General features: G+C 36.7%; 1 protein-coding gene across 6 annotated transcripts in view; it reads right to left on the minus strand.

Annotated features, from left to right (window-relative positions):
- VPS13D (vacuolar protein sorting 13 homolog D) overlaps positions 1-27660 on the minus strand; it is a 415828-nt gene that overhangs the window by 86417 nt on the left and 301751 nt on the right. Inside the window, exon 68 of one of the 6 annotated variants that reach the window (XM_007491758.3) lies at positions 10319-27014. The exons of the other annotated variants lie outside the window; for them this stretch is intronic. Coding sequence (XP_007491820.2) covers positions 26918-27014 — 97 coding nt within the window. The 3' untranslated portion in view covers positions 10319-26917. Of the gene's footprint in view, positions 1-10318; positions 27015-27660 lie in introns of those variants that run through there. 6 annotated transcript variants of the gene reach the window in all.

A 27660-nucleotide genomic window follows, 5' to 3' on the forward strand; every position in this document is an offset into this window, starting at 1 on the left:
TACTAGATTAGAGAAATAGAAATTGAAACAATTTTGAGGTACTAGATTGGTTAATATGACAGAAAAGGAATATGACAAATATTGGAAGAGATATGGGACAACTGAGAAACTAATGTACTGTTGGTAGAATTGCGAACTGGTTCAACAATTCTGGAGAACAATTTGGAATTATGTCCACAATAAACAAACATGGTTTCAGAGTAACAGGAACTTTTGGACTCTCCTCCCAACCGATCATTACAAAGAGTCTCAAATGTACAAAAATAAAAATCAGACCAGTAAAGGGGCTCTCCCACAGGGCACAGCCTTAAAGGTATTCAGTGTTTGGGGATTTTCACATTATAATGAGGTAAAACTATATATATCAAAGCTCGAGTGGATCAATCCTCCCCCCCCCCCCGCCCCCCTCCCCACACCATCTACCACGCCAGAGTCAGAGCAAAGGTTGGGCAATCTCTATATTCTCAGGGGTTGGATGAGGGTACCACTGACATCCCTGTGGGCAGTGCAAAGCCTTGGCAGCAAGACTTGGGACCCAAGACTAAAGAGTGCAGAGCCTGGGCAGCAGCGCACAGAGCTTGGGAAGAAGCCAGGCTGGTTGTAGCAAAGGCATCTGGGACTGGAAAAATTTACTTGGGAAAAAATGGTTTAAAGTATGCTTCACAAAGAACTGCCTGGATGATAGTATTGACACAAAGCCCTGTAATACAGAAGCTAAGAAAGCAATGTTCACCAACATATAGGAACTGCAATCCACAAGTAGCAAAAAAAAAAAAGGCAGGAGAAGAAAAAGCTTTTGACCCTAGATAATTTCTATGGTAAAAAAGAGTAAAATAGAGAAGCAACAGCAGAGAGTGCCAAACAAGCAAATACATCCAAACATTAAAAAAAAAAAAGGAAATTGGTCACAAGCTCTCAAAGAACTCAAAAAGGAGTTTAAGAACCAAGTAAGAAACAGAGAAGAAAAATGGGAAAAGTTGGGGAAAGAAATAAATAATTTAAAAAGAAAATAACAGCTTAAAAGACAAAATCATCCACGTGGAAAAAGAAGCACAGAAATCAAATGAAATAATAAGCAAATTGGAAACCAGAATTGACCTGCTGAAAGCCACGAAAAACAGGATAGACCAAACCAAAAAGGAAAATCAAAAGATCAGAGCTGAAAAACAGTCTTTAAAGACAAGAATCAAGCAAGCTGAAGCTAATGATCTCATGAGGTATCAAAAATTTAAAAAGCAAAATCAAAAGAATGACAAAATAGAAGGAAACATGAAAGATCTTACTGGAAAGACAACTAACATAGAAAACAGATCAAGGAGAGATAAAATGAAAATTATTGGTCTGCCTGAAAGCCTAGAAAAAAATAAAAGCCTTGACATCATATTACAAGAAATTACCCAAGAAAACTGCCCTGTTTTTCTTGAACAAGAGGGCAAAATAGACAGTGAAAGAATCCATAGATCATCCTCTACATGAAATCATCAAAAGGAATGTAATAACCAAATTCAAGAACTTTCAGGTCAACAAGAAAATATTGAAAGCAGCCAGAAAGAGATAATTCAGATGTCAAGGAGCCCCAGTCAGGTTTAAACAGCATATGGCAGCCTCTATACTAAAAGACCACAAGACTTGGATTGAAATCCAGGAAGGCAAGAGAATAGGTTCTACAACCAAGAATCACATATCCATCAAAATGGACCTTATATGTTCAGGGGAAAGTATAGGCATTTAACAACACAAAAGATTTCCAAGCATTCCTAAAAAAAAAAAAGGCCAGAACTAAATTGAAAAATTTATGTCCAAATACAAAATTAAAGAGATCTTTAAAAAGGTAAATAAGAAGGGGGGGGGGGGATTTTTTAATGGTTTCAGTAAAGATGAAGTGATTAAATGTTTTTATGGAAAAATGATATCTGTAACTTAAAAATTATGTTCATTATCATAGTAGATAGAAGAATTATTCATAGGCAGAGGTTGTGGCACTAAGTTATTTAAGATGACTTGAAAAAAGGGGGGATTAAAGGATGGTACTAAGAAACTTGAAGGAAAGAGAAAAGTAGGATAAATTATAATACCACATAAAGAGGTGTGAAGTGGTGGTAGTGATGGTGGTAGGAAGAATACTATTATAAGAATGGGAGGAAAAGAGTGGTATTAGGTAATACTTAAACCTTACTCTCATTGGAACCAATTCCGAGAAGGAAGAACAGCCAGATCTATTGGGGTATAGAATTCTATTTTACCCTATAGGGAAGTTGAAAGGGAATAACTTGAAGGGGAGAGTGAGGTGGGAAGTATTAAAAGGGAGAAGGGGGGGCAATTAATAGATCTTAAAGAAAAATAAGAGGGGAATAAGAAGGGGAGAGGGGGAAGAAAGTGAAATAAGGATGGGGAAAAGGGGGACTGGAAAACAGTAAAACACTGGTTTAGAAGGGAATAGTGAAAAAAGAAGGGGCAGGACTAAAAGAGGAAATTGAAATGATGGGAAATACACAGGTGGTAATCATAACTATAACTGTGAATAGGATGAGGTTACCCATAAAATGGAAGCAGATAGCAGAGTGGGCTAAAAAACAAACTCCTACCATGTGTTGTCTACAAGAAACACACATGAGGCACATAGACACAAACAGGGTAAAGGTAAGAAAGAGGCTGGACCAAAATTATTGGGCATCAATTGAAAAAAGAAGGCATGAGTCTCAATCATGATATCTGACAAAGCCAAAGTAAAAATAGATCTGATTAAAAAAGATACGGAAAGTAATTATATCCTGATAAAAGACAGTATAGACAATGAAGAATTATCAGTACTCAACATGTATGCACCAAATACTAAGGCATCCAGATTTTTAAAGGAGAAACTATTAGAGCTTAAGGAGGAAATAGATAGTAAAACTATTCTAATGGGAGATCTCGACCTTCCTCTATCAGATCTAGATAAATCAAACCAAAAAATTAATAAGAAAAGTAAATGAAATCTTGGAATTGTGCCCATAGGGCTCTAAGACAATGCATACCCTTTGACCCAGCAATACCACTACTAGGTCTATATTGTAAAAATAATGGTCAATGAATTGATTATTGATTTATGAACTGATTTGATATTCTGCTTGTTGTGCTTACAGGGTATCTTCAGTTTATATCAGGGAAGTGAAGGTCATAAGTGAACTCTTCAGGGCGAGGCAAAGGAAGTTAAGGAGACTCTTGTTATATAAAAATAAACTATTTATTAAGAATATAATGATTAAAAAAAATTCTTAACTCTAAGGAATTCTAACTCCACCCAAATAAAACTCCCTGGTTCTACAAGGAACCGCTTCTCCTGTTTCCACAGGCTACACAGATCCTTCCTGATCTGATCAACCCAAATTTTCACTATTCTATAATAAACTAAACTCTATTATCCTTATACAAAGTATATAATTCCTTACTTTGTCTCCAAGTTATAAAAATAACAAAGGCTAGCTGGCTGAGCCTCAGCAAGAAGCAAGTTAGGACTTTGAGTCTTAACAGACTCAGAGTCCAAACCAAAGACCAGGTCTTCCTTTGGTCGTTTCATATTTAAAAACAATTTATGAAACAGCTCTAGGCAGTCACTAGTGTATCCCCAAGTTGAAAAGGAAAATCTCTTAGCTCCTTCAGGTTTTTCCCTACTTTCCTTCTACCTCAGAGAGTGGGGAATGAGAGAAAAGATATCACCTGCTCCCAAAATTCTGAGAGAGAAACTCTCAGAAACCAATTGCCGCAAAAAAATTGTTAAGCTGTCAACATTTGAAACTGACACTATCTCAGCTCTGCTTCAAACTCCAATTCTTTCTCAAGCCAGCTCCTCTACTTCTTAACTCTAAACTAATATAACAAGACTTAATTTATAATATCGTCCTTATAATATCTCAGAGATAAAAAACCAAAATAGAAAATAACCTAAATATACAACAATATCTATGGTAGCTTATGTGGTGGCAAAGAATTGGAAACTGAGGGGTTGTCCATCAATTGGGGAATCGCTGGATAAGTTTGTGAAGGAATAATATTTTAAGTATAAGAAATGATGAGCAGGATGCTCTCAAAAATACCTGGAAAGACTTACATGAATTGATGCAAAGTAAAATGAGCATACACAGGAAAATATTATACCTACTAATAGCAATATTATACAATGATCAATTGTAAATGACTTAGCAATTCTCAGCAATATTCTGAAAGACATGATGAAAAATTATGTCCACATCTAGAGGAAGAACTGATAGTCTGAACGGAGATCAAAGAATCCTGCTTCAAACTTTCATTATTTTTCTTGTTTGTTTGGTTTTTCTTTTGATCTGTGTTTTCTTTCATAACATGACTGATATGAAAATGCTTTCCACAAGTACACATGTATAACCTATATCACATTCATTGCTATCTCAGAAAGGGGGTAGGGGAGGAGGAAGGAAATTTAAAAACACATTTAAACTTTTTTACATATAACTGGGGAAAAAAATAAAATGTTAAAAAAAAAACCCATGCACAGGACCCAAAAACTTATCAATCAATATGGCCATTTTCAGGAGTCATTATAGGTAGAATCCTTAAGTGTCAGTTTGTGAAATGAGAATGCAGAGGAAAAAGTGGATTTTTATGATTGATATCTTTAAGTGCTTTGACACTGTGTGTGTGTGTGTGTGTGTGTGTGAGAGAGAGAGAGAGAGAGAGAGAGAGAGAGAGAGAGAGAGAGAGAGAGAGAGAGTGAGAGAGAGAGAGAGAGAAAGAGAGAGAGAGAGAGAGAGAGAGAGAGAGAGAGAGAGAGAGAGAGAGAGAGAGAGAGAGAGAGAGAAAGAGAGAGAGAGAGAGTGATGGAGCCCCTTTTAAACAGACAGGTAAAGAACAGTGGGTCTCAAAAAAAAAAGCAAACCACCAACACCCATGGGGTACTCTGTATTTTTGTTTCTCTTTCAGGTGTTGTCATCTAACCAATATGCTTCAAGAACAAAAGTTTCTACTCACCTAGTCATCCATCATCTGGTTTTAAGACCTCAAAGGGCCCTCTATCTACTGTCTCTATTGGGCTAGGAATCATATTTCTTCTTTTCTCACATGTTGCTCATAAAGTACTTCCCTTATTCTTCAAACATCAGAGTTTAAAAAGAACAGTTCAATTACCTGCAGGTTCCTTAGGGAAGCCAGTCGCCAAAATCTCTATGAGCTCTATTCCTGCTAAAACCAAACACTTTAATTCCCAGTTTGGCTAATCACTATGCATAGTTTTGTACCTCCCTTGAAAACATCAGTTTTTTTTAACTGGACAGGGCTGAAAAGTTCAATAGGTAAGTAGATAAGTATATGAATTGCATCCTAAACTGTTGCTACCCTTTTCGTACCTGGTTCCTAGACTTACCTTGGTTCTCTCTCTCCTCCTCACACCACAAAACTAAAGCTTCTTCTCCATTAAGCATCTACTTTCTCCCCAACTCAATGAGTAATTAAATTCTCATCTTTCTTTAAAAATATTGGGCTTCCATGTGTATTGTATGCAAGTGGGTCTCAGAGTATTTATCAGCTGAGATGTGAGGGAGGAAGGGAGAGAATATGAATCCCAAAATTGTCAAAAATTGTTTCTGCATGTAATTGGGAAAAAAAAGTAAAAAAAAAATTCTGCTGTCTCTCCCACAATTATTTTTTAATTTGATATATTATTTATTAAATATTAAAAATATCTCAAACCAGTCTTTTATGTTAGGATTATTTTTCCTTTTCATTTATTTTTAAAAAAATACTTTTCCATGTTTGCATGATTCTTTTTCTTTCCCTCCTCTCTTCCCATTCCCCTCATAGAGCAAGTCCACTGGGTTGTACAAATATTATCACTTGATACCTATTTTCATATTATTCATTTTTACAATTGGGCAATATTTTAGAGTCAAAATCCCATATCATATACCCATATAAACAAGTAATAAATGATAAGTCATGTTTTTCTTTTGTATTTCTACTCTCATAGTTCTTTCTCTCAACGTAGAGAATATTCTTCCTCATAAGTCCTTCAGGAATGTCCTGGCTTACTACATTGCTACTAGTAGTAAAGTCCATTGCATTAGATAGTTCCACAATCCAATAAATCTTAATGACCATTTAGGGTTACTGGACTAACTTTGTTGAAATCTAAAAGAGAACCCCCTATCCAAAATACCTCCATTCTCTCATCAATGAGGAGTTCCAGGTTGAATGTAGAACCAAAGCATTGTATTGTATGGAGAGCTGTTTACCTTTTGTTTTGAAGAGGAACAATGACACCATATTCTTGACTCTTTCCCCCATGAACTGTATTTAAGTGATACAGAGTTGGATAAAATTATCAGCCTTACTCTCTTTTCCAGAATTAACAAAGTTGGGGGCAGAGTCATGGGGGCAGCTTAGAAGTAGCAAAAGTCAATTCCTCTGTGAAAATCCTTTCACACCAATCAAAAACAAAGCCTTGAAGGGAGACAGATAATCAAAAGCAACAAGAAGACAGAGCTGCAGGACCCTTCTGCTCAATTCAATTTAAAAAGTATGTAAAAAGGTTGACTTCTTAGGTTTAAGGAAAAGGAAGGTCTTAGGGCTGCCTCCCCACCCCCCACCCACCAACTGTGCTGAGACTCAGGCAATCATTGGGATCTCAGGGCAAGAGCTCCAACTGGGATGAAGTGTCTTGCTACCCCAACTATGTGAAGCTCAGGGCTCTGACCACAGCTGGCAAGGAGGCAGATGGAAGAGAGAAGTGGAGAAGAAGGCAGGCTGGTCACAGCCTTCAGTCAACACAACTCCATCTTTTGCCTCTGGAAATTTTGGACTCAGAGAACATTTAGCTTTGCAGAATGAATGGCTCAACTGGCTTAATCGAGTTTATCAATGGTGCAGAGAAGAAGCCTCTAGAGGGCAGAGGTGCTCAGTCTCACAGAGCTAGCAGAAAACCAGAGGAGCAAGGGTGTAGAGTGGACAGAGAGCCAGATTCAGCAGTGGGACAGAGCCACAGATCGCTCCTGCTTGATCCAAACTGAAAGGTACTCAGATACAGTCAAATTCTCAGGTATAAGGGAAAGCTCTAATACCCCTACCCCACCTACTACACTGAGACTCACAGTAGGAATCCAGCTGACTGGGATCCCAGAATGTAGACTGTAACTGGGACAGAGTATCCAAACACCAACATATGAAGCTTGGGGCTCTGACCTGGCAGCTTACAGAAAGGAGTAGAGAGGAGGGCTGCGGGTAACTTCCTTCAGCTTCCAGGCCTTCACTTCAGCTTCTGCTGGGAGCTGGGAAAGATCTGGCCTCAGGGCACATTAATACAATGGGTCAGCTCCATCAACCCAATCTAGTTAATCAGCTAAACAGAATAATCCCCTTCAGGGCAGAAAAGCCCAAACTCACAGATCTAGCAAATAAACAGAGGAGCAAGAATACAGACAATAATGAGGGAGAAAGAAGGAAAAAAATACGAGTAAACAACTGAAAAAGAAAAAAAGAAATTACAATCAATGGCTTCTATTCAGGTAAGGAACAAAGAAAAAATGAAACAGAAGAGGACCAAGGAACACCAAGTAAAAACTCAGGAATTCCAACAAATTGGACCCAGGTTTTGGAAGAACTCAACACACAATTCAAAAAAACAATTAAGGGAGGCTGAAGAAAATTGGGAAAAGAACTTAAAAAGCAAAACAGGTCACCTGGAGACAGAGGCACATGGAATAAAACAAGAAAATAGTGTCATAAAAGCCAAAATTGACCAGCTTGAAAACAAGGCAAAGATAGTAAAAGATAAACATAATGACATACAAAGAAAAATAAATCAAAAGGAAAGGAAGGAACAAAAAGCTAGGGATTAAGTCTAGTCTTTAAAAATCAGAATTGAACATGTAGATGCAAATGAGATAGCAAGAGTCTATAAAACAAAATCAAAAGAATGAAAAAATTGAGGAAAACATTAAACACCTTGTTGATTTAAAAAAAAAAAACAGACCTGGAAAATAGATCTAAGAGAGAGACAATTTAAGAATTTTTGGACTACCAGAAAATCATGACAAAAGATAATGTTTGGACATCGTTCTACAGGAAATTATCCAAGAAAACTGTCCTGATATTCTTGAAGAAGAGGGTAAAGTAGAGACGGAAAGAATCCACAGATCACCTCCTGCTTTGTTATAGTCAAGTTCAAGAACTTCCAAATCAAGGAAAAGAAACAATTCTTCTAAAAAGAAACAATTCAGATATCATAGAGCAACAGTCAGGATTACACAGGACCTGGCTACATCCACACTAAAGAACTGGAAGGCATGGAATATAATATTTCAGAAGGCAAGGGAACTGGCTCTACAACCAACAATCAATTGCCCAGCAAAATTGACTATATTCTTGCAGGGGAAAGTAGGCTCATTTAATAAAATAGAAGATTTCCAAGTATTCCTGAAGAAAAGACTGGTCTTAAGCAGAAATGTGATGCCCAAATACAGAACTCAAGAGAACTACCAAAAGCTAATCAAGAAAGGGGAAAAAAAATTTAAGGGACCAAATAGGTTCAAATGATTTGCATTTCTATAACAAAAAGATGATATTGGTAACTCTTAAAAATTTTTACTATTATTGTGAGAGCTAGAAGAAGTATGCCTAGTAATTATAGTAATAAATTGTATATGTCAAAAAATATACATATATATATATAAACTAGGGGTAAAAAAGAGGATAATTCTAAGAGAAATAGGAAAAGAGATAAAATGGGGTAAATAAACATTTCATAAAGAAGCACATGGTGGGGAGGGTGGGTGGAAGACCAATACAATGGAAGGGAGGAAGAGGTTGACAACAGGCAATACTTAAATCTTATGCTCATTGGAATTGGTTCAGTGAGGGAAGAAGGGTCAGATCCATTAGGGCAGAGAATTGTACCATGCCCTATAGAGAAGTAGAAGGGTTATAAACAGACTGGTGGGAAGGGGAGCAGAATTAGCAAAGTCTGGTGGTAAGAAAAAAGTCAGGACGACTGGCAATGTAGATGACTTTGGTTGGTGTTTTCGATATCTGACCAAGCTCTAAATGCGCCACAGCATCTGCTTTAGCCACTTTCATGGGCACTGAAACAAACTGTTCTCATCTTCCCATGGCAGTAGGAGAAATCACCACATGTTTGAGATAGACATCTCCCTAACTCATAAATGGGTTAACTCAGAGCCTAAAAATAAAAAAGGCATTTTTCCATATTATCATTGGTAACTTTGTAAGATACATTATTTTGGTAGGATTGGCTGAATATATAGGATTAGAATCAATAATTTTGGCATTAGGACTATTAGAGGACATTTAGTCCAATCAAAACTTAAAACAAGAATTCTCTCCTATAACATCACTAACAAATATCCATCCAATTTCTGTTTAAAATCTTTAGTGAAGTGGAAATCTGTTATCTCTTGAAATAGCTCGCCATAGTTTGAGATGTCCATAAATTACTGGGAAATTTTGATTTATAGAGTTTAAATCTGTATTGAAAATTTTTCCCTTGTTGCCCTCCAAAACCACACTAATTCCTACTGTGAAGAATGGACTTAGCTCTGCCCTGATTGTAACAATGAAGGTACTTAGGTCTTCCTTTATTGTGAAGATTAAATTGTAATACCCTATCTATTTTTAGATTTTAATCCCCAAAGCATAAACCCAGTACTTACAGTAGATCTATCCATTTTAACCACAAAAAGATATGAACTAACTACAAAAAGGTGTGAACTAACCACAAAAAGGTATGGACACCCATTTCATACATTGAGTGGGAGATCTGTGAACCACGTGTGAAAGAGTAGGCAGTCCTGGAGAGGAGCATCTGCTGTGATTGGAAGACACAAAATTTAGGGGAGGCCTTTAAATAGTGGAAACAGAGATACACAGATCATCAATCATTCACTTGAAGGAGAGTGAAGGTTCAACTAAGTCACTTGGAGTTGGAGTGAAGACAGTTACTCAGAGCTGGAGGAAAGACAGACAATTGAGGAGAGACTGGAAGACAGATGCTCAGATTTGGAGTGAAGACACTTGGCGGTGGAACTGGACTGGAGATCTCTCTCTCTCTCTCTCTCTTTCTCTTTCTCTCTCTCTCTCTCATATATATTCCCTCTATAAACTACCATAAATTACATTTTTATTTTAGTAATTCCTTTTTGGATTTAGGAATTAAATCACTGGTGACCACCAATTAAATATATTCAGTCCAAACAATAAAATCTAACACTCTTCAAACCTTTGGAGACAGCTATTATGCACCCCCCCACCCCCCCCCACCCCAACCCCCCCCCCCCCCGGTCTTCTTTACTCTAGGTTAAACACCTCCAATAAAATATTCTTTATTTCCTTCACTGTTACAATTGACTTCCTTTGGATATGTACTGGCTTGTCAATGTTCTTCCTATAATGTGTAAACTAAATTTCAAAACTGGAAATGTTATAGAAATTCAGTATCTTGAAAATGGATTAAGGAAAATTACAATATTCGGAGATAGCTGTATCCCATCTTGGAAGGTGATGTTGTAGAAGTTGAGTGTGTCACTGAATGTTGCTATCTGAGACAGTTCTCCAAGCTAAACATGTCAGAGATATGGTTCAGTGCAGAAATTCTTGGGCTCTTAGGCATTATTTTATTCTGAATGCTCCAAAGGGTAAGAAAGGGCTTGAGAAAATTTCTCAAGAGCTTTAAAATAAAGTACTCCAGATAGATACATTCAAATACATTCAAATAAATTAATTTTTTTTCTTTTGTTTTAAGCAGAAAGAAGATTTTGAAGAGAACTTACTTCTAACCTTAAGTCTAATTTTCTTTCCTTACCCTTCTGCTGAAACACATACCAAGATTCTTTCTTATAGAATCCTGTTGGACAGATATTTTAAGATTGGAAAAAAATGAAAATGGGTTGGTGTAGAAAAAAATGGGTCTTCTGGCCAAGGGCCTCTATGATGACCTTATGCAAACAGGAGTATTAATATTATATTTAATGAAAATGTCGAGGTCTGTCACCTGCTATAAATGGTAACAATCTCTCTCCTATAACAAATACTTTCTAGTAATATAATGGGGCCAGGGCAAAGAAAGAACATAGGGACAGATAGCTTAAGGTTTGTTGTCTAAACGATCAGTACTCTAGAGAGGGCCTATATTTTGTAAGCAGCCTATTCTTGATGTGTCTCTGGCACAAGCCCTGGGTAAGAGGTATTTTAAGTAGCTAGTGACAAATATGGTGATTAAATGTGAATCTTAAATTACACAGAAGGTAATTTTATGGTGTCATGAATTGAAAATTAATCTAGAAGACAAGGAGGATAGGTTAATCAAATTAATAATTGTGGTAAGGAGGGAAAGCTCTGCTTAGTTGAAATATGGTATGGAGTTATTTTTTTAATCAGTCAGGTAACAACATTTATTGGGAATCTTAATGCTATAAAACTCTGTACCTAGTGCTGAGTTGGTAGATGTGATACTGATAAGAAATAAAAGATATAATCTTGGTCCTGGAAAAGACTGTATTCCAGAGAAGAAATCAGAATATATATGAAAATAACCTTAGAATACAATGAAACATACATTTGAATTTATTAATATAATAAAAATAACACAAAAAAAGGAGTCGCCTGATAGGAAAAACTTGGGAAGTAGAGTTAAGTCTTTTAAGGAAAAAAAAAATCATGGATAGGTAGAAAGAATGAAAACATGATAGGCACTGGGGATGTATTTAGTACAGAGATAAAAACAGGTAATGTCGAAAACAATTTCATCTTCTTGGAACCCTGGTAGATCCCAGAAGTTTAAACAGCCACTGTCTTAGTCATTGGATTGAAGGTCTACTGTGAAAGGATTACAAGGCTGATGGTATTATTTGGGATATGGATTTTGAAATGGTCTCTTGGGACAGTATTCCAAGTCTAAAGGTCTCTTAAGACAAAGAATAAAATGACAGCATTGTATTCTCCATGTTGCAAAAGACATGTTCATTACATGATGATCCGTTCATGAGATCAACATTGAAAAAGTTGCAGGAACTGTCATTACTTAAATTCTTGTTCTATTCTTGAAGATTAACCATAGAAGAAAACCTGGGTTATATTAAATAACTCATGGAATTAGTCCTTCTTTCAAAGAACATTTCAGGCACATACGTTTCCTTTAATGTTTAGTCTCCAATGGTTGCTTTAGGGACAAAAAAAGGCCTTTACTACAGAAAAAGAGTATTTTAAACTATTCAGATGAACACTGAGTATACTGCAGGCCAACTGGAATCCACTTTGCTCTTTTATTCTGCAAAAGACTATAACACTGATTTCCTGCTTTGTGTTGGACCATGGGTATGGGTTATAAACATATACATGTATGATTATATGTATATATACATATGTAAAAACACCATAATATATAAATGAACTGGGCTTTTCAACAATGCCTAGGAACATCTTTTTAAAAGTATTACTTGACAGTTATTTCTAGTATGTTCTCTATATATGTACATATAGAATTATGTATATACCAGGAAAGCATCTGTAGATGAACTAAACATCCAATATTTTATTAATTGATAAATAAACATTATGCACATAGTCCTTTTAAAGGGCGGTTTGCTGAAGAGATCTCTCCAGAGATACATTATTTCCATTCCCCAATCCCTTTTTTTCTGGCAGTTGGCACATTCTCTATGACTGGCAGTAGGTAGAAAAATGTGGAAACAATAAAAACTGTTGTTTGGAACAATACTATATTGAAAATAAATACAATACAGTGAAAATAAGATATCAAATCACAGGCATTAGTTTCTAATAAATACTGCATTGTCAGCACTGATGAGATTTTCTTTTAATATCTTCCCAGGGTACCCAAACTTTAAAGAGCCAACTTTCCATCTATCATATGAATAAAATTAAAATTAACAAGATTTCTACTGTGAATGGTATTCTGAGTTTATTATTTCCTTCATGAACTGCACATATGTTTGAATTTCACCAAAAAAACTCAGATCCATGCGATTACTTCTGAAGATACATTAAAACTTCATTAATTCAGTTTACTTTTAGGGCATCTACAGCAACATGGAGAAAGGCTGGACTCAACTGGGCATACTATATATGGAAGACTATCTAGTCAAAATAAAAATATAAATCTAACTGAACAAGGGGGGAAATGGCAAAACTACTTAAGAAAAAATGTTTTAATCATCCTCAAGCATTTTTGAAAGATCCTGATAACTTGAAGTCATTCTTAGCTATCCTTGAAATAAGCTCTCTCAAGATTTTTATTATCTACATGTAGTTCAGGCAGCTAAGTTGTGCAGTGGATAAAGCACTGGACTTGGGGTCAGGAAGACCTGAGTTAAAAAATGGCCTCAGACACTGATTAGCTGAGAGGAAAGTCATTTAGCCCCTTTCCCCTCAGTTTCCTCATCTGTAAAATAAGTTGGAGAAGGAAATGGCAAAACAGTTCAGTACCTTTGACAAGAAAACTCCAAATAAGGTCACAAAGAGTTGGACATGACTGAAATGAATGAACAAGTTTGATGAGTTTGAGTCATAGAATATAAACTTGAAAATAACACTCTATAATTAAGACTGTAAATTTGGTAAGACACTCAAAAGCCATTTAGTTTTTAATCTATTTAAAATGCCTTTCAGAGGTGATCTGCTGCAAGGTGAGAGTATGGTGAAATTAGTCACTTACCTAATACATTTCTTGTATGCTAATAACTCACAATATCCAAAAGTCACTCAAAGAAGAGCCCTCAACAATAAACTGACCCTATTATTCTAAAACACAAGAAATTATTGGCTTTAGTAAAACATTAACAGATAAGTTTTTGCTACATATTGCTCAGTTGCCAATGGGAGTGTTGTGATCTTCAGGGCTGTCATGCAGTTTGTGAACAGATCCCAAATAACAATAACAGCTCACATTGATATAGGTCTTTGCAATTTAAAAACGCTCCTTTGACAATAGCTCTGAGAGGTGAGTAGGGTAGGTTAGACAGTGAATGAAAGGGCTTACCAAAGATGACCTGGCTAGTGAGTATTAAGGTTCTTGCCATTCCTCCACTTACTAGATAGAGTCCTTCTCACTCAACTCAACTCTACGGATTAAGTGCAAAATCTGGCTCATCCTATTGTCACTGACCCTTGATGGCACAATTTTGGCTCTTAAAGAGGAGATGCATTAATCAAGGACTCCTATATTCCCTCAGTTTATAATCTAAAAGATGGCACATCCAAATGGAATCTACATTCTGAAGTCTCTGATAGCTTGGCTGAGCATTGGTCAGCATTGTCTTGCTGGCCTTCATGTTTCCTAGCACTGCCATTCCTCCTCTAAGGTAGAAATTTCCATTCTTTTGAAGGATGTTAGTCCTTCAATTTCATTCCAGTAAAGATGGGCAATTTTGAAAAGGAAAACCACCAATGACACAGGGTTATCCATCAAATCCTAAAAATAAGTAAAATCTAGTTCCTAACAGAGGCTCTCCATTTACAGTAAATGTTGCCATATGGGGGGATCGAAGGGGAGGGAAGGGAATTGGCTCCTGGTTATTCTCCAACACATGGAATATACATTCAAGTTTGAAAGGAAAATTTGGAACATTCTATATAACAAGGGGCTCAGACTGAAAATCTTCTATGCAAATCTTATGGAAGTAAAATTGGGCCACAGGGAACATATTAATTGGGCTTTGTCTTGAAATGGCAAAGGGGGTGGGGAGGAGTTGAGGGAACCACATTTCATTGCATTGAGAAGCAATTCCAGACATACAATGGCTAGGCTGGCTATTTAATTTTAGATGATGAAAGCCAAAATGATTTGTTTTTGGAGATGCAATTACATTTTCAGTTGTGTTTTATATGACCAAAGATCAGATGTCTCAAACACCAGAATCGTACCCACAAAGTTGCAAAAGCTTTAAAGTCAATGAGCTGATTTCCCAGTCTTTGCTTTGGAAGTTAGTTATGTTTTGCTATTTCCATGAAATCAGTCATCTTTTCATGCCAAAAATGGCAAGGGATAGACAGTCTCCTTTCTAGAAATGATGCTAATGTACCATGACCAACAAAAGTACGTTTTCTTTCCCTAACAGATAATCTTGTAGAAAAATGAATCACAGCCTTTCAGAAATGGGAAGACTTTCTGTGTGTGTGTGTGTATGTGTGTGGTTTTTTCTCTCTTTCTCATTTTCTCTGCCATTGGTCTGAGTTTTTCCTAAGTTATACTATAATAAGAATTGTACCATTTGGGGCTTTTGAGTGAAAAGAGGCTACTTAAAAGGTGAGGTAAACAGAGGGAAAATAGAAGGCCTAAAAAATTAGACTTCTGGCCTGTCTGAGAGATCCAAAAGGCAAAGAAAAAGCAATTTATTTCAGCTCCTTCCTGAGAGGAAACCCATCAGTTTAAGTACCAACCTAAAGAGTGAGATGTATTTCACAATTGAGATTCTCAATGCTGTTTTTGTTTCTGAAGAATTGCAAAAGTGTAAGAAGAAAAGAGAGATGTTTCACTCTGGGGCAGAATTAAGTTCCTCAATCATAGAATAACTTCAGGTCATTCATTCTCTGATCTTGAAGATTGATTTTAAAAAATTATAGTGGTGGGAATAAGTCACTATATGTTCTGAAGATATAGAAAAACCCAATTAATTTAACATCTAACCGCTTAGAATTTATGGAAATTCTGATCAGGGTAGAGTTCAAGAAAACTGGATTTCTCTTAAGAAAGGATTTAATAGAGGGCAACTAGGTGGCTCAGTGGTTTGAGAGCCAAGAGACAGGAGGTCCTAGGTTCAAATCTGGCCTCAGACACTTCCCAGCTGGGTGACCCTGGGCAAATCACTAAACCCCACTGTCTAGCCTTTACTGCTCTTCTGTCTTAGAACCAATACACAGTATTGATTCTAAGATGGAAGGTAAGGGTTTAAAAAAAAAAAGATTTAATGAAGTGCCTTCTTTTACCCTAAGAACAATCAAAGGTGAGAAGAAATTCCTCAAGCTCCCCAGGCTACTTCCAGACAACCCAGGCAGGAGGTGGGGAAGAGAAGTTTGCTTCACAAAAGGAGCAGAATCCCCTCCCATTGCTGCTGGGAGACAGGGTAACCCTTTTTGCTGAAACCCGCATATCAGTCAATAGCAACAGTTCCATAGCAACCTTTAGCATTATTGGACAAGTCCTTCATAGAAAGGAAGATCTAACCAAAGACAATTAATTGGCATGTTTCTCAAAAAAGTCAACCCACTTGCCAAATTTTGCACCATTTTTATGTATACTTATAAATGTTTTGTTATGGGTACAGCTAATAGTAGTAGGAGATTGCTAAAAGGTCTGAATCAGTGATTTTATTCAATTTATATAACACAAGGTCATAAATAAGAACATTTGTTTACTAAATACATTTACAATTTTTTCTACCTATTCAACCTAATTTCTCCCAGGTTCTATGTCTGTTAATCTGTGTGTGTTAGAATACTAACCCCATTCACTGTAGAAAAGGGCTAATATTACAACTATAAGAAAAACTCAACTGAAAAATTCTCTTTAGTTCTATATTCAAGAGATCAATGGCCAAAAAAAGTTTCTAAATCAGTTAGAGTACCCTTAGCCTAATTTTACAACGTGAAATCTTTCATGTGGTATTAATGAAAAAGTTATTCAAAGGGTTTTTAGAACAATTGGAATTTACATCTGACTACACAAGACAAGGGACCTGGGATTCCAAGACATCAGAATACTGACCTAGGTGTTCTTAAAACACTGATTTATCATGATCCTTCAAATTCACCCTTCCCCTCTTATCTTTCTAAAATTACTAGCTAAGCTCCAACACTCCATATCCCTGATCTTTGCTAAATTAGTTTAAATATTTCAAGTACTGCCCACTTCTACTCCCCTTCTCTGCACGGGATATTCAATAAAAAGGTAAAGAAATATTTTAGAAAAAAATCTTTGGGTTCAGCCTCATAAATCATAATCTGCTACTTCCTTAAAATACCTCACAACTCAAAGGCTACAACAGATGGTATATTAAAAATAAATGAATACATAAAACACAAAAAAACATAAATACATAACCCACAACCCTGTACTCCTGTATCCACAATGGCATCTTGTCATCTATCACAAAATGCCTGTTACCAGATCTTTGGGGTCTCCTGAGTTCAAATATGGTCTTATATACTTGCTGGCTATATGATTCTGGGCAAATTACTTAACCTTTGCCTGTCTCAGTTTCTTCAATAATAAAATGGGCATAATAACTACAACCACATCACAGGGTTGTAATGAACAAATGAAATATTTGTAAAGTGCTCAGCACAGTGCCTGGCACATAGCAGGCCCTATATAAATGCTTATTCCTTCCTTTCCTATTGCAGTCTTTTTCAGTTAACTTGGGGGTCTATGCCATACATGTCCCAGGTCATCAAAGATTAGAATTGAAGATATTTATGAAGCCAAGGGCCATAGGCTAGGATGGATCCCAAAGCGGAATAATGGGTTTTTCCTTAGGTCTCTATGTGGCTTTGATGGCAACACAAACTGTGGCTCCATCTCTATAATTTCCATAAACTTTACTTGGGAACAGATTCATGTGGCCTAGGACACGTAGAGCAAAAGATGCAACCTGAGCCAGCAGAGCTGTGCCTTGGAACAGCTTTTGACTTGAGTTCCAAACCACACATATTTGAACAGTTAACAAATGCAACAGGGGGATACTAGTACACAATATCCAAGTACAGTCCAAAGGCTGTTTGTCCTCCACCCTGCTCCATCCTCCCTGCCCCCACCTGCCTTCTCCAAGAATAATTACATTGCTTAATTATATAGATGGGAATTTTAGAAAAAAATTGGGAGGAGTGGATTTTAAAAATGTCTCTGTGCACAAAGAAAGCTAGAAGTTTGGATGTATTAATCTACTAAAGCTGAAGGGAGATTTTTTAAAAACCCTATAAATAAAATTATTTTTAAATAAACAATAATGTAGCTACTATTTCTTATAAGACAGTTTTTCAGATGGATTATTGGAAGGAGTATTCTTCAAGAACTCCATGGTTTGCCCTGTAATCATCTACTTAGAATGGGGGTCATTTTAAAAAAAGATGCCAAGATATGAGCCTTCATTTAAATGAAATATAACAAAGAAACAAGAATGTCTGATTTCAAATGTAGATCTGGAGGCAGAACTCTTGGACTCCTGGGTTCTACTGTTGGCTCTGGCCCCAAGTTTGGGTCAGCATTCGGTCAATATCTCACTTCTAATCCCCTCAAGTCATCTGCTGGTCTCTTGTCTAAACAGCCAAACTAAATTTTTCATTAGTCAGTGGGGAAAAGCCCCCAGTCACACCCCTGGATCTTGTTCAATTAAATGGAGTTGATGGAGATGGTTATAATTCACTTTCAAGATCCTGGAATTATTTATCCCTTGTGTAGAAACTGGTGTGTCCTTGGTAAGATAATAATGCATCATAACTCAAACCTGGAGATAGTGAAACAATTCTGTAGTTATTGAAAGGGAAGGGGATGGGAATGATCTCCATTTGCAAAAACAGTTATTTTCCCTGTTTCATCTATAAATGCTTTTAAATGCTAAGCAAACTAGATTGGAGAAAAGTCTGACATATCACTCCTTTATCCTTTATAAAAATATGGGGGGGGGGGGAATCTACCCTCTTCTGTGCTTCCAATCATATTTTATTATCTAATGCTGTGCTTCCAATCATTCTGATCATATCTTATTAACAGGCAATTAGAAAGTAACAGTAATTCTTTCTACAGACACTAAATTTTATAATAGAATTTCAGGTGATATGGGAACTCAGATTAATTACCTAATTGGAAGACTTTCATGGCAGAAGACAATCCAATTCTATTTCAAATGTTGTAATATAACCAATGGGTATTTTCAAATGAAGAAGTTAAAGCCCAGAGACTGTCACTTCCTTATTACAGTCATGTGAAGACATCTAGGACCCAAAAGAGATGGTTCAAGGACGTGACCTTCAGGTAGTTTTATTTAATGTGATGATGAATGTTTATATGGAAGTTTATGGAGTCTCCATTTTGCATAAAACTGATACACACGCCATTTATCCTCCTATTTCCATATGTGATAGCTATGTTAGAGGCACTCCTAAGGATCGAGATAAGTGATTCAAAATTTGTTCTTTTATCTCTAAGGTCCCTTCTCTTGCTATGATCTCTGGCTAAAGATTGTTCATCACTTAAAACTTTTGCCTCTAAAATAAAGGCAATAATAAACCTGGGAGCAATCCTTCAGATGGGAAACCTGCAAGCTGCTACTCTGGGCTTAATTAGGAAGCTGCAGTTTGCATTTTAGTTTTAAGGTTGTTGCTCAATAGCACCTGGACTTGTAGCAAAAAGTTCAGGTGCTCTGTGCCTCAACATTTTCATCTGTAAGTTGTGATATAAAACTGTAATAGTAAGTTATAAGGAATGGAGCCCCACTAAATGGCAAGTCATTCTCCAGTGTGACATCATGCCTGGCTCTAGAGAGAAAGCTTCTTTTCTAAAGTTTTGATTATTTTAAGAGGTGAGGCAAGAGATGGGAAAACCAGAGAGGCAAAGATAGCTCTGTTCAGTGAATCAGTTATCAATAAACATCATCTACTATTACTAGCTGCACAGCAAAGCAATCAAATTAGTCAGGAAGAAATTAATTGAGACTATTCACTGGAAGATCAAGTGTTGAGGCTAAAGCTTTAAATATTTTGGCTTAAATGTATAATGAGAAGACAAGACTCACTGAAAAGATCTTGATGTTGGAAAAGACTGAAGGCAAAAGGAGAAGGATATTACAGCAGAGGATGAGATGGATAGATAGTGCCATGAAAGAAGCAAACATAAGGTAGGCTAGACTTTAGAAGATGGTAGGGGACAGAAGGGTCTGGCTTGCTTTGGTCCTTGGGGTCACAAAAAGTCAGAGACAATTCAACAACTTTACTAGAAATACTAAAAGAACATTAAAAATTTGAGACATTGGACACACTGTCATGTTCTAAAATAGGATGACCAAGGGCAGGAAAACCTTGTTCCCTCATCTTTCATAGGGTCAGAAATTCTGAGCTGTCAAGAATCTCATCCACCCCCACCAGTTGAGGTAAGTAGATGTAGTGTTACCCAAGGTCATAGAGAGAAAACTTTGTAGGTGTGATGTGAACCAAAGGCCTCTGATTCCGGTGCCAGTCATCCTTTTATTCTACCATGTTGTCTCCATGATTGGGACTAGAGAAATAACTTAGAGGCTATCTAAGGTAACTGGTGAGACTGAGAGAGTAGCTCCTTTTCCAAGCCTTATCTCACATACCTACATAAGGTGCTTAGATTTGATTAAATTATCCAACCAACGTTATATACATTCAAATTAGTTTTTTCAGGCAATACTGATAAAGTGCATTAATTAAAATAATAATTAAAACCATTAAAGGCACTAGAACCCTTGGAAACTTAAGCAGAACAGGGGCTCTTCCAAATACCTTTCCTAACTTTCCTGCTTTTATTCACCTGTCACTCAAGTGTTAGTTTGGAGCATCCTTGAGTCTTCACTCTTATTTTGCCTTCCTATCCAATCAAATTACTTGTTGTTGATTATAATTCTTCAATACCTCCTATATTTGTCCCCTCTCAATTTATACCATGATCATCCTAGTCCAAGTACTCATCACATCTTACCTGGAGAATTTCAACAACCTCTAGTATTCCTCCAAAACATTTTTCATACACCTGCTAAGAAAGTATTGATCAGAACATGTCACTCCCATGTTCAAGAAGCTTCTTACCAACCTGAGGATTAAAGCCCTTCACAATCTAGTTCTTGTTTATCTTTCTAGGCTGATTACAAATGACTCCCCACCCCATCCATACTGCAAGTCGGTCAAATTGGTCATATTTTCCACACATGACATTTTATCTACTGCCTTTATCTCTTTACATAGGTTGTCACCCATGCCTGGAATTCTTTCTCCTAACCTCTGCCACTTTGAAAATCCTAGAACCCTCCAAAGTGAAACTTAAGTTTCAAATCCTTTAAGAGACTTTTCCTAGAAATTAGGACTACCTATCCCACCCTGTGTACTTAATTTTTATATGTCCTATATTTATTACCTGCAAACAGATTATATTGTTCTTTCCTGAATATTAGTTCCTACAGGTCAGGGACTGTCTCCCATGAACTTGATGACTGAATGAATAACCTTTGAAAATCTAGCACATCTTATTTACTCACTCATCAGTAGTTTTACTTTCCTGAATGAAATGGCAAATGCAAATTTCTTAGGCTCTTGTATATGATACAGAATATACAACAAATGCAAAAGCTATCAGAAAATATCATAAATGGTGAGGAAACAAAACCCCAAACTTTATGTAAATATTTTTTATATTTCTAAGTCAATTATCTAACAATGAAGAAGCTTTTTGCTACAAAGAATTATCTAAGTTATTAGTTTTCTTATTTTTATTGAGGATTCTCTCAGAAAAAATGCAAAATATCCATTCTTCATTCTTTGAAAAGATTTTAAAGAAGACAAAGCACAGGTCTGTAATTAAAGATGTCTTTTCAATCACTTTTTCAAATATGAGAATAATCTTTTCTCATTTTATTGCGGTCTTTCCTCTTTCAAGTATCTTGAAGGTTAATCCCTGAGTGCCCTTACAATTGCCTCCTTACAGGTTTCCTCCACATGCACTTGGAAGCTCAGTATTTTCTGGACTTCATTTTTCAAGTGCCATTTCTTCTTTTTTAATTTTAATTTTATTTCATCAATTTAGACCATTATTCTTTGGTTACAAGAATCATGTTCTTTCCTTCCCTCCCTTCCCATGATGCGCAATTCCACTGGGTATTACATGTGTCCTTGATCAGAACCTATTTCTATGTTGTTGATGTTTGCACTAGGATGATCATTTAGTGTCTACATTCCCAATCATATCCCCATCGACCAATGTAATCAAGCAGTTGTTTTTCTTTGGTGTTTCTACTCTCACAGTTTTAACTCTGAATGTGGATAGTGTTCTTTCTTAAAGATCCCTCAGTGTTGTTCAGGATCACTGCATTGCCACTAATGGAGAAGTCCATTATATTCGATTGTACCACAGTGTATCAGTCTCTGTGTATAATGTTCTCTTGGTTCTACTCCTTTCACTCTCCTCAGTTCCTGGAGGTCATTCCAGTTCACATGGAATTCCTCCAGTTTATTATTCCTTTGAGCACAATAGTATTCCATCACCAACATATACCACAATTTGTTCAGCCATTCCCCAATTGAAGGGCATCCCCTCATTTTCCAATTTTTTGCCACCACAAAGAGCGCAGCTATGAATATTCTTGTACATGTCTTTTTCCTTATTATCTCTTTGGGGTACAAACTCAGCAGTGCTATGACTGGATCAAAGGGAAGACAGTCTTTTAGCGCCCTTTGGGCATAGTTCTTAATTGCCATCCAGAATGGTTGGATCAATTCACAACTTCACCAGCAGTGCATTACCATCCTAACTTTGCCATATCCATTCCAGCATCGAGTGCCATTTCTACTTTCTTCATAAAGCACTTAAGGTATTAAGTGACTAGAAATTAAATATTATAGTATAACTATCATTGAGAAGAGGTCTCTACAAAAATCTTGGCAGCTCTGTTTCATTTCACTCACATTTGTTGCTCTCCTTTCATTTTCATTTAAAAGTGCTCTGGCTGAGCCTCACATCTAGCTTTTAAATAGGCTCATTTTCTTCTCTGTTCCTTTCACTATTCTGAGACAACTGTTTGTAATTTTCTATCATCTTTCTATGAAAGATTTTAAAAATGATTTTGTCCTCTAACTCAGTGCTGCTTTTGACTAGCATGTCTCTTTGAATGGCAAAGTGAGATACAGAAAATATAAGATCTTGTTGAGAATGTGTTTTATCGATTAAAAAAAAGGCATTTAATAATGTAAAAAACAAAACAAAACACAGTCTTAAAGGGTATCCTCAAGAGGGTGTTTCACAAATACATGCTGATCATACACTAGATTCTATGATGGAGGAAACCACAGAGAAGATTATATTCACAAATCCTTTGAATATCCACATCAAGCAAGACATAAAACAGGGAGCCATGCTCACCAAAGATGTCATCTAGTTATCATCATGTTGTGAAGAAAGGTCACATGGGAAAGAGATTCCTCATAAGTGATGATATAATCCAGGTGTTTGTGCTTGTGAAGGACATTATTTTGATTACATCAAACCACAGAACAATGTAAGGCCTGCTCAATGAAAACCATGAATAATCCAAAGAAATCAGACTTAAGAAAAACCAAACTGATGAAAAATTACTAGATTATGACACCTTGTTGGATGTGAAGTCTAATAATACATATATCTTGGGGGGGGGGGATGATTGCCTGAGTCCAGATCTTCATAGAAATTGCAGAGTCCTAATGCTGGAAGAGATCTCAAAGCTATCCAGTCCAACCTGTATCAGAACAAGAACACATCTCTAATCCTCTGTATCTTTTTCAACTTTTGTTTGAAAACTTCATGTGAAAGAGACCCATCATACTTTGGGGATAGCTTATAGATGCTGGGAAGCCTCCTTTAGAGATCAAGCCTAAATTTGTTCCTATTTTAGCCTGTGGGGCTAAGTAGAACAAGTTTAATCCCTCTTCACACATTGAAAATAGCTCTTCTATTTCACATAAGTCTTCTGATCTTGATTCCAAAGATTCCTAGCAGCAATACTCATTGAACAAGAATTCTGGTTGCCCTCCTTTGAGGAGAGCTGCCCTCCAGCTTATGAATCCTTGCTAAAATATGGCTGCTAGAATACTCATTTCTCTAGATGTGATCTCAATGGGGTGGAGTACAAGTAGAAGGATTACCTGATTCTTAACCACTCTGTCTCTCACTGCAGCCTAGAATTAGCTGTTTGGCATGTCACATCTCACTGATGACTCATACTGAGCTTGTAATTCACTAAAATCTACAAACCTTTTTCTAACAAACTGTTCTCTAATCATGCCTCGCTCTATTGTGCCCTTAAGAAACAAATTCGCTGAACCCAAATATAAGGCTTTACAATAATGTCTATTAATTTTATCTTTTCAGTTTGAATCAATGCTCTATAACTTGCTAAGATGTTTTTTGAATCCTAAACTTTACCATGCAATATTTTATTCTTGAGTAATAATTGCCAAATCTTTATGTATCCTATAGTTCATATGGGATAGATGATATGAACTCATCAAAGTAAGAAGGGGTGATCTCTTATCTTTTTTATCTTAAGCATCATAACCCTATCAGACACTTTTTATCTAGCTTATTTCCAACCAAAGAAATTTTTTTTTTGCAAAGAAAATAGAAGCAGAATAAAAGTTGGGCAGCACTACCTTTTCTATGTCATCTATTACCACTATATCTCATTAATCCCTTTGTTTGATTTTCTCCCTCCCAATATAGCTGAAAAAATCCAAACTGTTTTTGTCCTTAGCTATCTTTGTCAGCATCAGCTCACTCCAAGCTTGAACACTCCTGACATTCATACAAGAATGTCAACATCTTATACTCCTCCCTCCATTATGTGTCATTGCTTGTAGCTGACTTAGAACACAAGTGTGACTTAGAACTTGAACATGAGAGATAATGGCTATTTCCTCCCATGTGATATCAAGCTCAGTCAAGACAGTCAACAAGCATTTATTATACACTTACTACATGCCAGGCACTGTGCCAAGTGCTAGGGCTACAAAGAAAAGCTGAAAATAGTCCCTGCTTTAAAAGAGTTCATGCCCTAATGAGGGAGACAATATGCAAACAACTATGTACATAGAAGATGTATTCAGGATAAATTATAATCTTGGAAGGAAGATGCTAGAATGAAAGGGGACTAAAAAAGACTTCTTGAAAAGATGAAATTTTAGTTAATAACTGAAAGATGTCAAGGAAGAAGAGAGATGAAGGGCAAAAGGGAGAGCATTCCATGCATAGAAGACAGCCAGTAAAAATTCATGGAGTTGTCACTGGATTATAGAGTATATGGAGGAAAGTAGAATATAAGAAGCCTAGAAAGGCAGAAAGGAATCAGGTTATGAATTGAAGGCTTTATAAAACAAAATGGGGCTTTTATCTTTGATCCTGGAAGCAGTAGGGAGCCATTCAAGTTCATGGAGTAAGGGGAGGTGAAACTGTCAGATCTGCACTTTAGGAAGACACTTTGGTAGTTTGTAAATTTTAAAACTACTCCATCCTACTTTAGAAGATCTGATTTAGCTATCTCCTGATTAGTAACAATGGAGATACTTGGTTTAACAAAATCAAGTCTTGGGAACTCTACATTTCTCCACCCTATTTAGTTTGGCAAGGTCAGGAATGTCTGCACCATATTTAAGAATTAAGTATTCTGAACTCTCAGTTCAGGAGATTCAGTGGAGGAGTGAAGCTTGCTTAGAGACAATGTTGTGGTGAGTGATAAAGACTGACTCGCTCTCCCTTAGGCTCAGGCCTAGGCCATTTTGGCCTAGGCCCTTTTGGCCTAGGCCCTTTTCTACTGTGTGGCTATTCTCTCTCTCTCTCCTTCCCTTAATTCCTTCATTTTATATTAATTAAACCTCCATAAAAATCCCAGCTGACTTGGGTATTTTCATATTTGGGAATTTCCCATGGCGACCACTTATTTAGATTTTAAGTCAAAACACTAAAAATTATCTTTACCAGTTTGGCCAAAACCTTTACAGTTTTGGCATTTACAGTTTTTAATATTCACAGTATTTGAGAAAATGGCCTTCAACAGACATGTGCAGAAATAGCGGACAGACCCCTGGGCTGTCCTAAGTCAAGCTAAGCTAACATTGGTACAGATGACACACAGGGAAGTGACATAAAATCGTCTACATAGGGCAAGTCACTTGCTCTCTTCAGGCTCTTTTCCCGGTGAATTTGCCCTTGAGCTAATTCAGGTTCAGGTATCTTGGCTGAGCCCTCTTGGAGTTCAGGTTGACTCCTTCCTCTTTTACTCTCCAAAACCTTACCTTCTAGAGCCTCTAATCTTCCCGCCCAGCACAAGCCAGGCGGGAGAAATCCTACACCCGTTTCTTCTCCCTTCTTCTTAAATTTCTTTCCACTATATTAATTAAATCACCATAAATTTCCAGACTGACTTGGGTATTTTTTTTTTTGTTATTTGAGATATCCATGGTGGCCAATAATTAACATAGTTTAGCTCACAATGCTAAAATTATCCTTTACAGGTTGAGTAGAGCAGGTGCTAGAGCAGGGACTCAAGGCAGGCAGATCCTCTAGTCATAACTGTAAATAATCTAGGTGTGAAGTGAGGAAGGCCTTCACACAAAGGTGTTGGCAGTGCCAGAAAAGAGAAGGGTATGAATGGGAGAGATGTTAACAAGTCTTGGAAACAGACTGGACATGGGGGATTAGAGAGTGAGGAATTGAGAATAAAACCTAGATTGAGAACCTAGATTAAGAGGATCAGGGTGTCCTCAACACCAAAAGGATCAAGGATGGAAGGATTTATTGCTTTCTGTATGCTGTCTGGATAACTCAAATTCACCATCATTATTGCATCAAGTATTTGTGCTAGGTTTTTGATCTATCTCTGGAATTCATCTGTTCTTTCATTTCTCTCTTTGTATCCATATTACCCAGGATAACAGCAGGCATTTAATAAAACATATGATGAATGTTTTGTTGAAATAAGATCCTTGTACCTACATAGGTGAAATTATAGTCTTTTATGTACTGAAATGCACATATTTCTGCACCTGTCCAAATTTCCACAAGCTGGTTGAAGATCTCAGATAGTGAATTCAAAAAATGATAATATTACCCTAACAGTCTTCTGGAAAATCTATTTATTTCACCAGATAATCACAATAAACCCATGCTTGACTTCAGTGGGCTTCAGCTTGGGCTATGATTAATACATACTTCACATATATTTCTTTGATTTAGAATCCCAAACCAGCAGCTATGGCAAAGGAAGATGAGGTGAAGTTGGCTGAAATGAATAATAAAAATGAGTGCTATGTTAGTGCTTGATCATATGTAAGTTTTAGTATTCATATCTAAGTTGATTGATGAGATTGCTGTGCATCCACATCCGTTATTATCCTGCCTTTGTTCTACAAACTAAGGTACTAAAAATGATGTAGCTTAAGTGTGACAATCTCACACTATCAAATGGCAATTTGATTCAACATTTATGAAGCAACAGGATGCAAAGAGAAAAACAAAAAGCAGTTTCAGTCCTCAAGGAGCTAATAGACAACCAAGAGATATAGCATGTAAACAGATGAGTAAATATGAGGTAATCTGAGAAGGGGAAGAGCACTAACAATGAGAAGTCAGATACAATTTAACAACAGGAAACTGAACAGCAGTGTCAGGCAATAAGACCATGGGAAGGAACATTGCAGGATCAATCTTAGACGAAGAGATGCACAGACATGGGGGAAGAACAGCCCTGCAGTTTGGCACCATTAAATGCAATGCATGGAGGCCAAGAGGTGACCAAGAGATGTTTTTTCAAGGACACTCCCCTCCTTATGCAGTCCTCTCTACCCATCAGGAAAACTACTCTAATTCACCATAGTCACAGTCATTTGTGCCCCAGGACTTATTTAAAGCTGGTTAAAAAAGAGACT

Source organism: Monodelphis domestica, chromosome 4 (genome assembly GCF_027887165.1).
Source record: "Monodelphis domestica isolate mMonDom1 chromosome 4, mMonDom1.pri, whole genome shotgun sequence".
NCBI lineage: Eukaryota > Metazoa > Chordata > Mammalia > Didelphimorphia > Didelphidae > Monodelphis > Monodelphis domestica.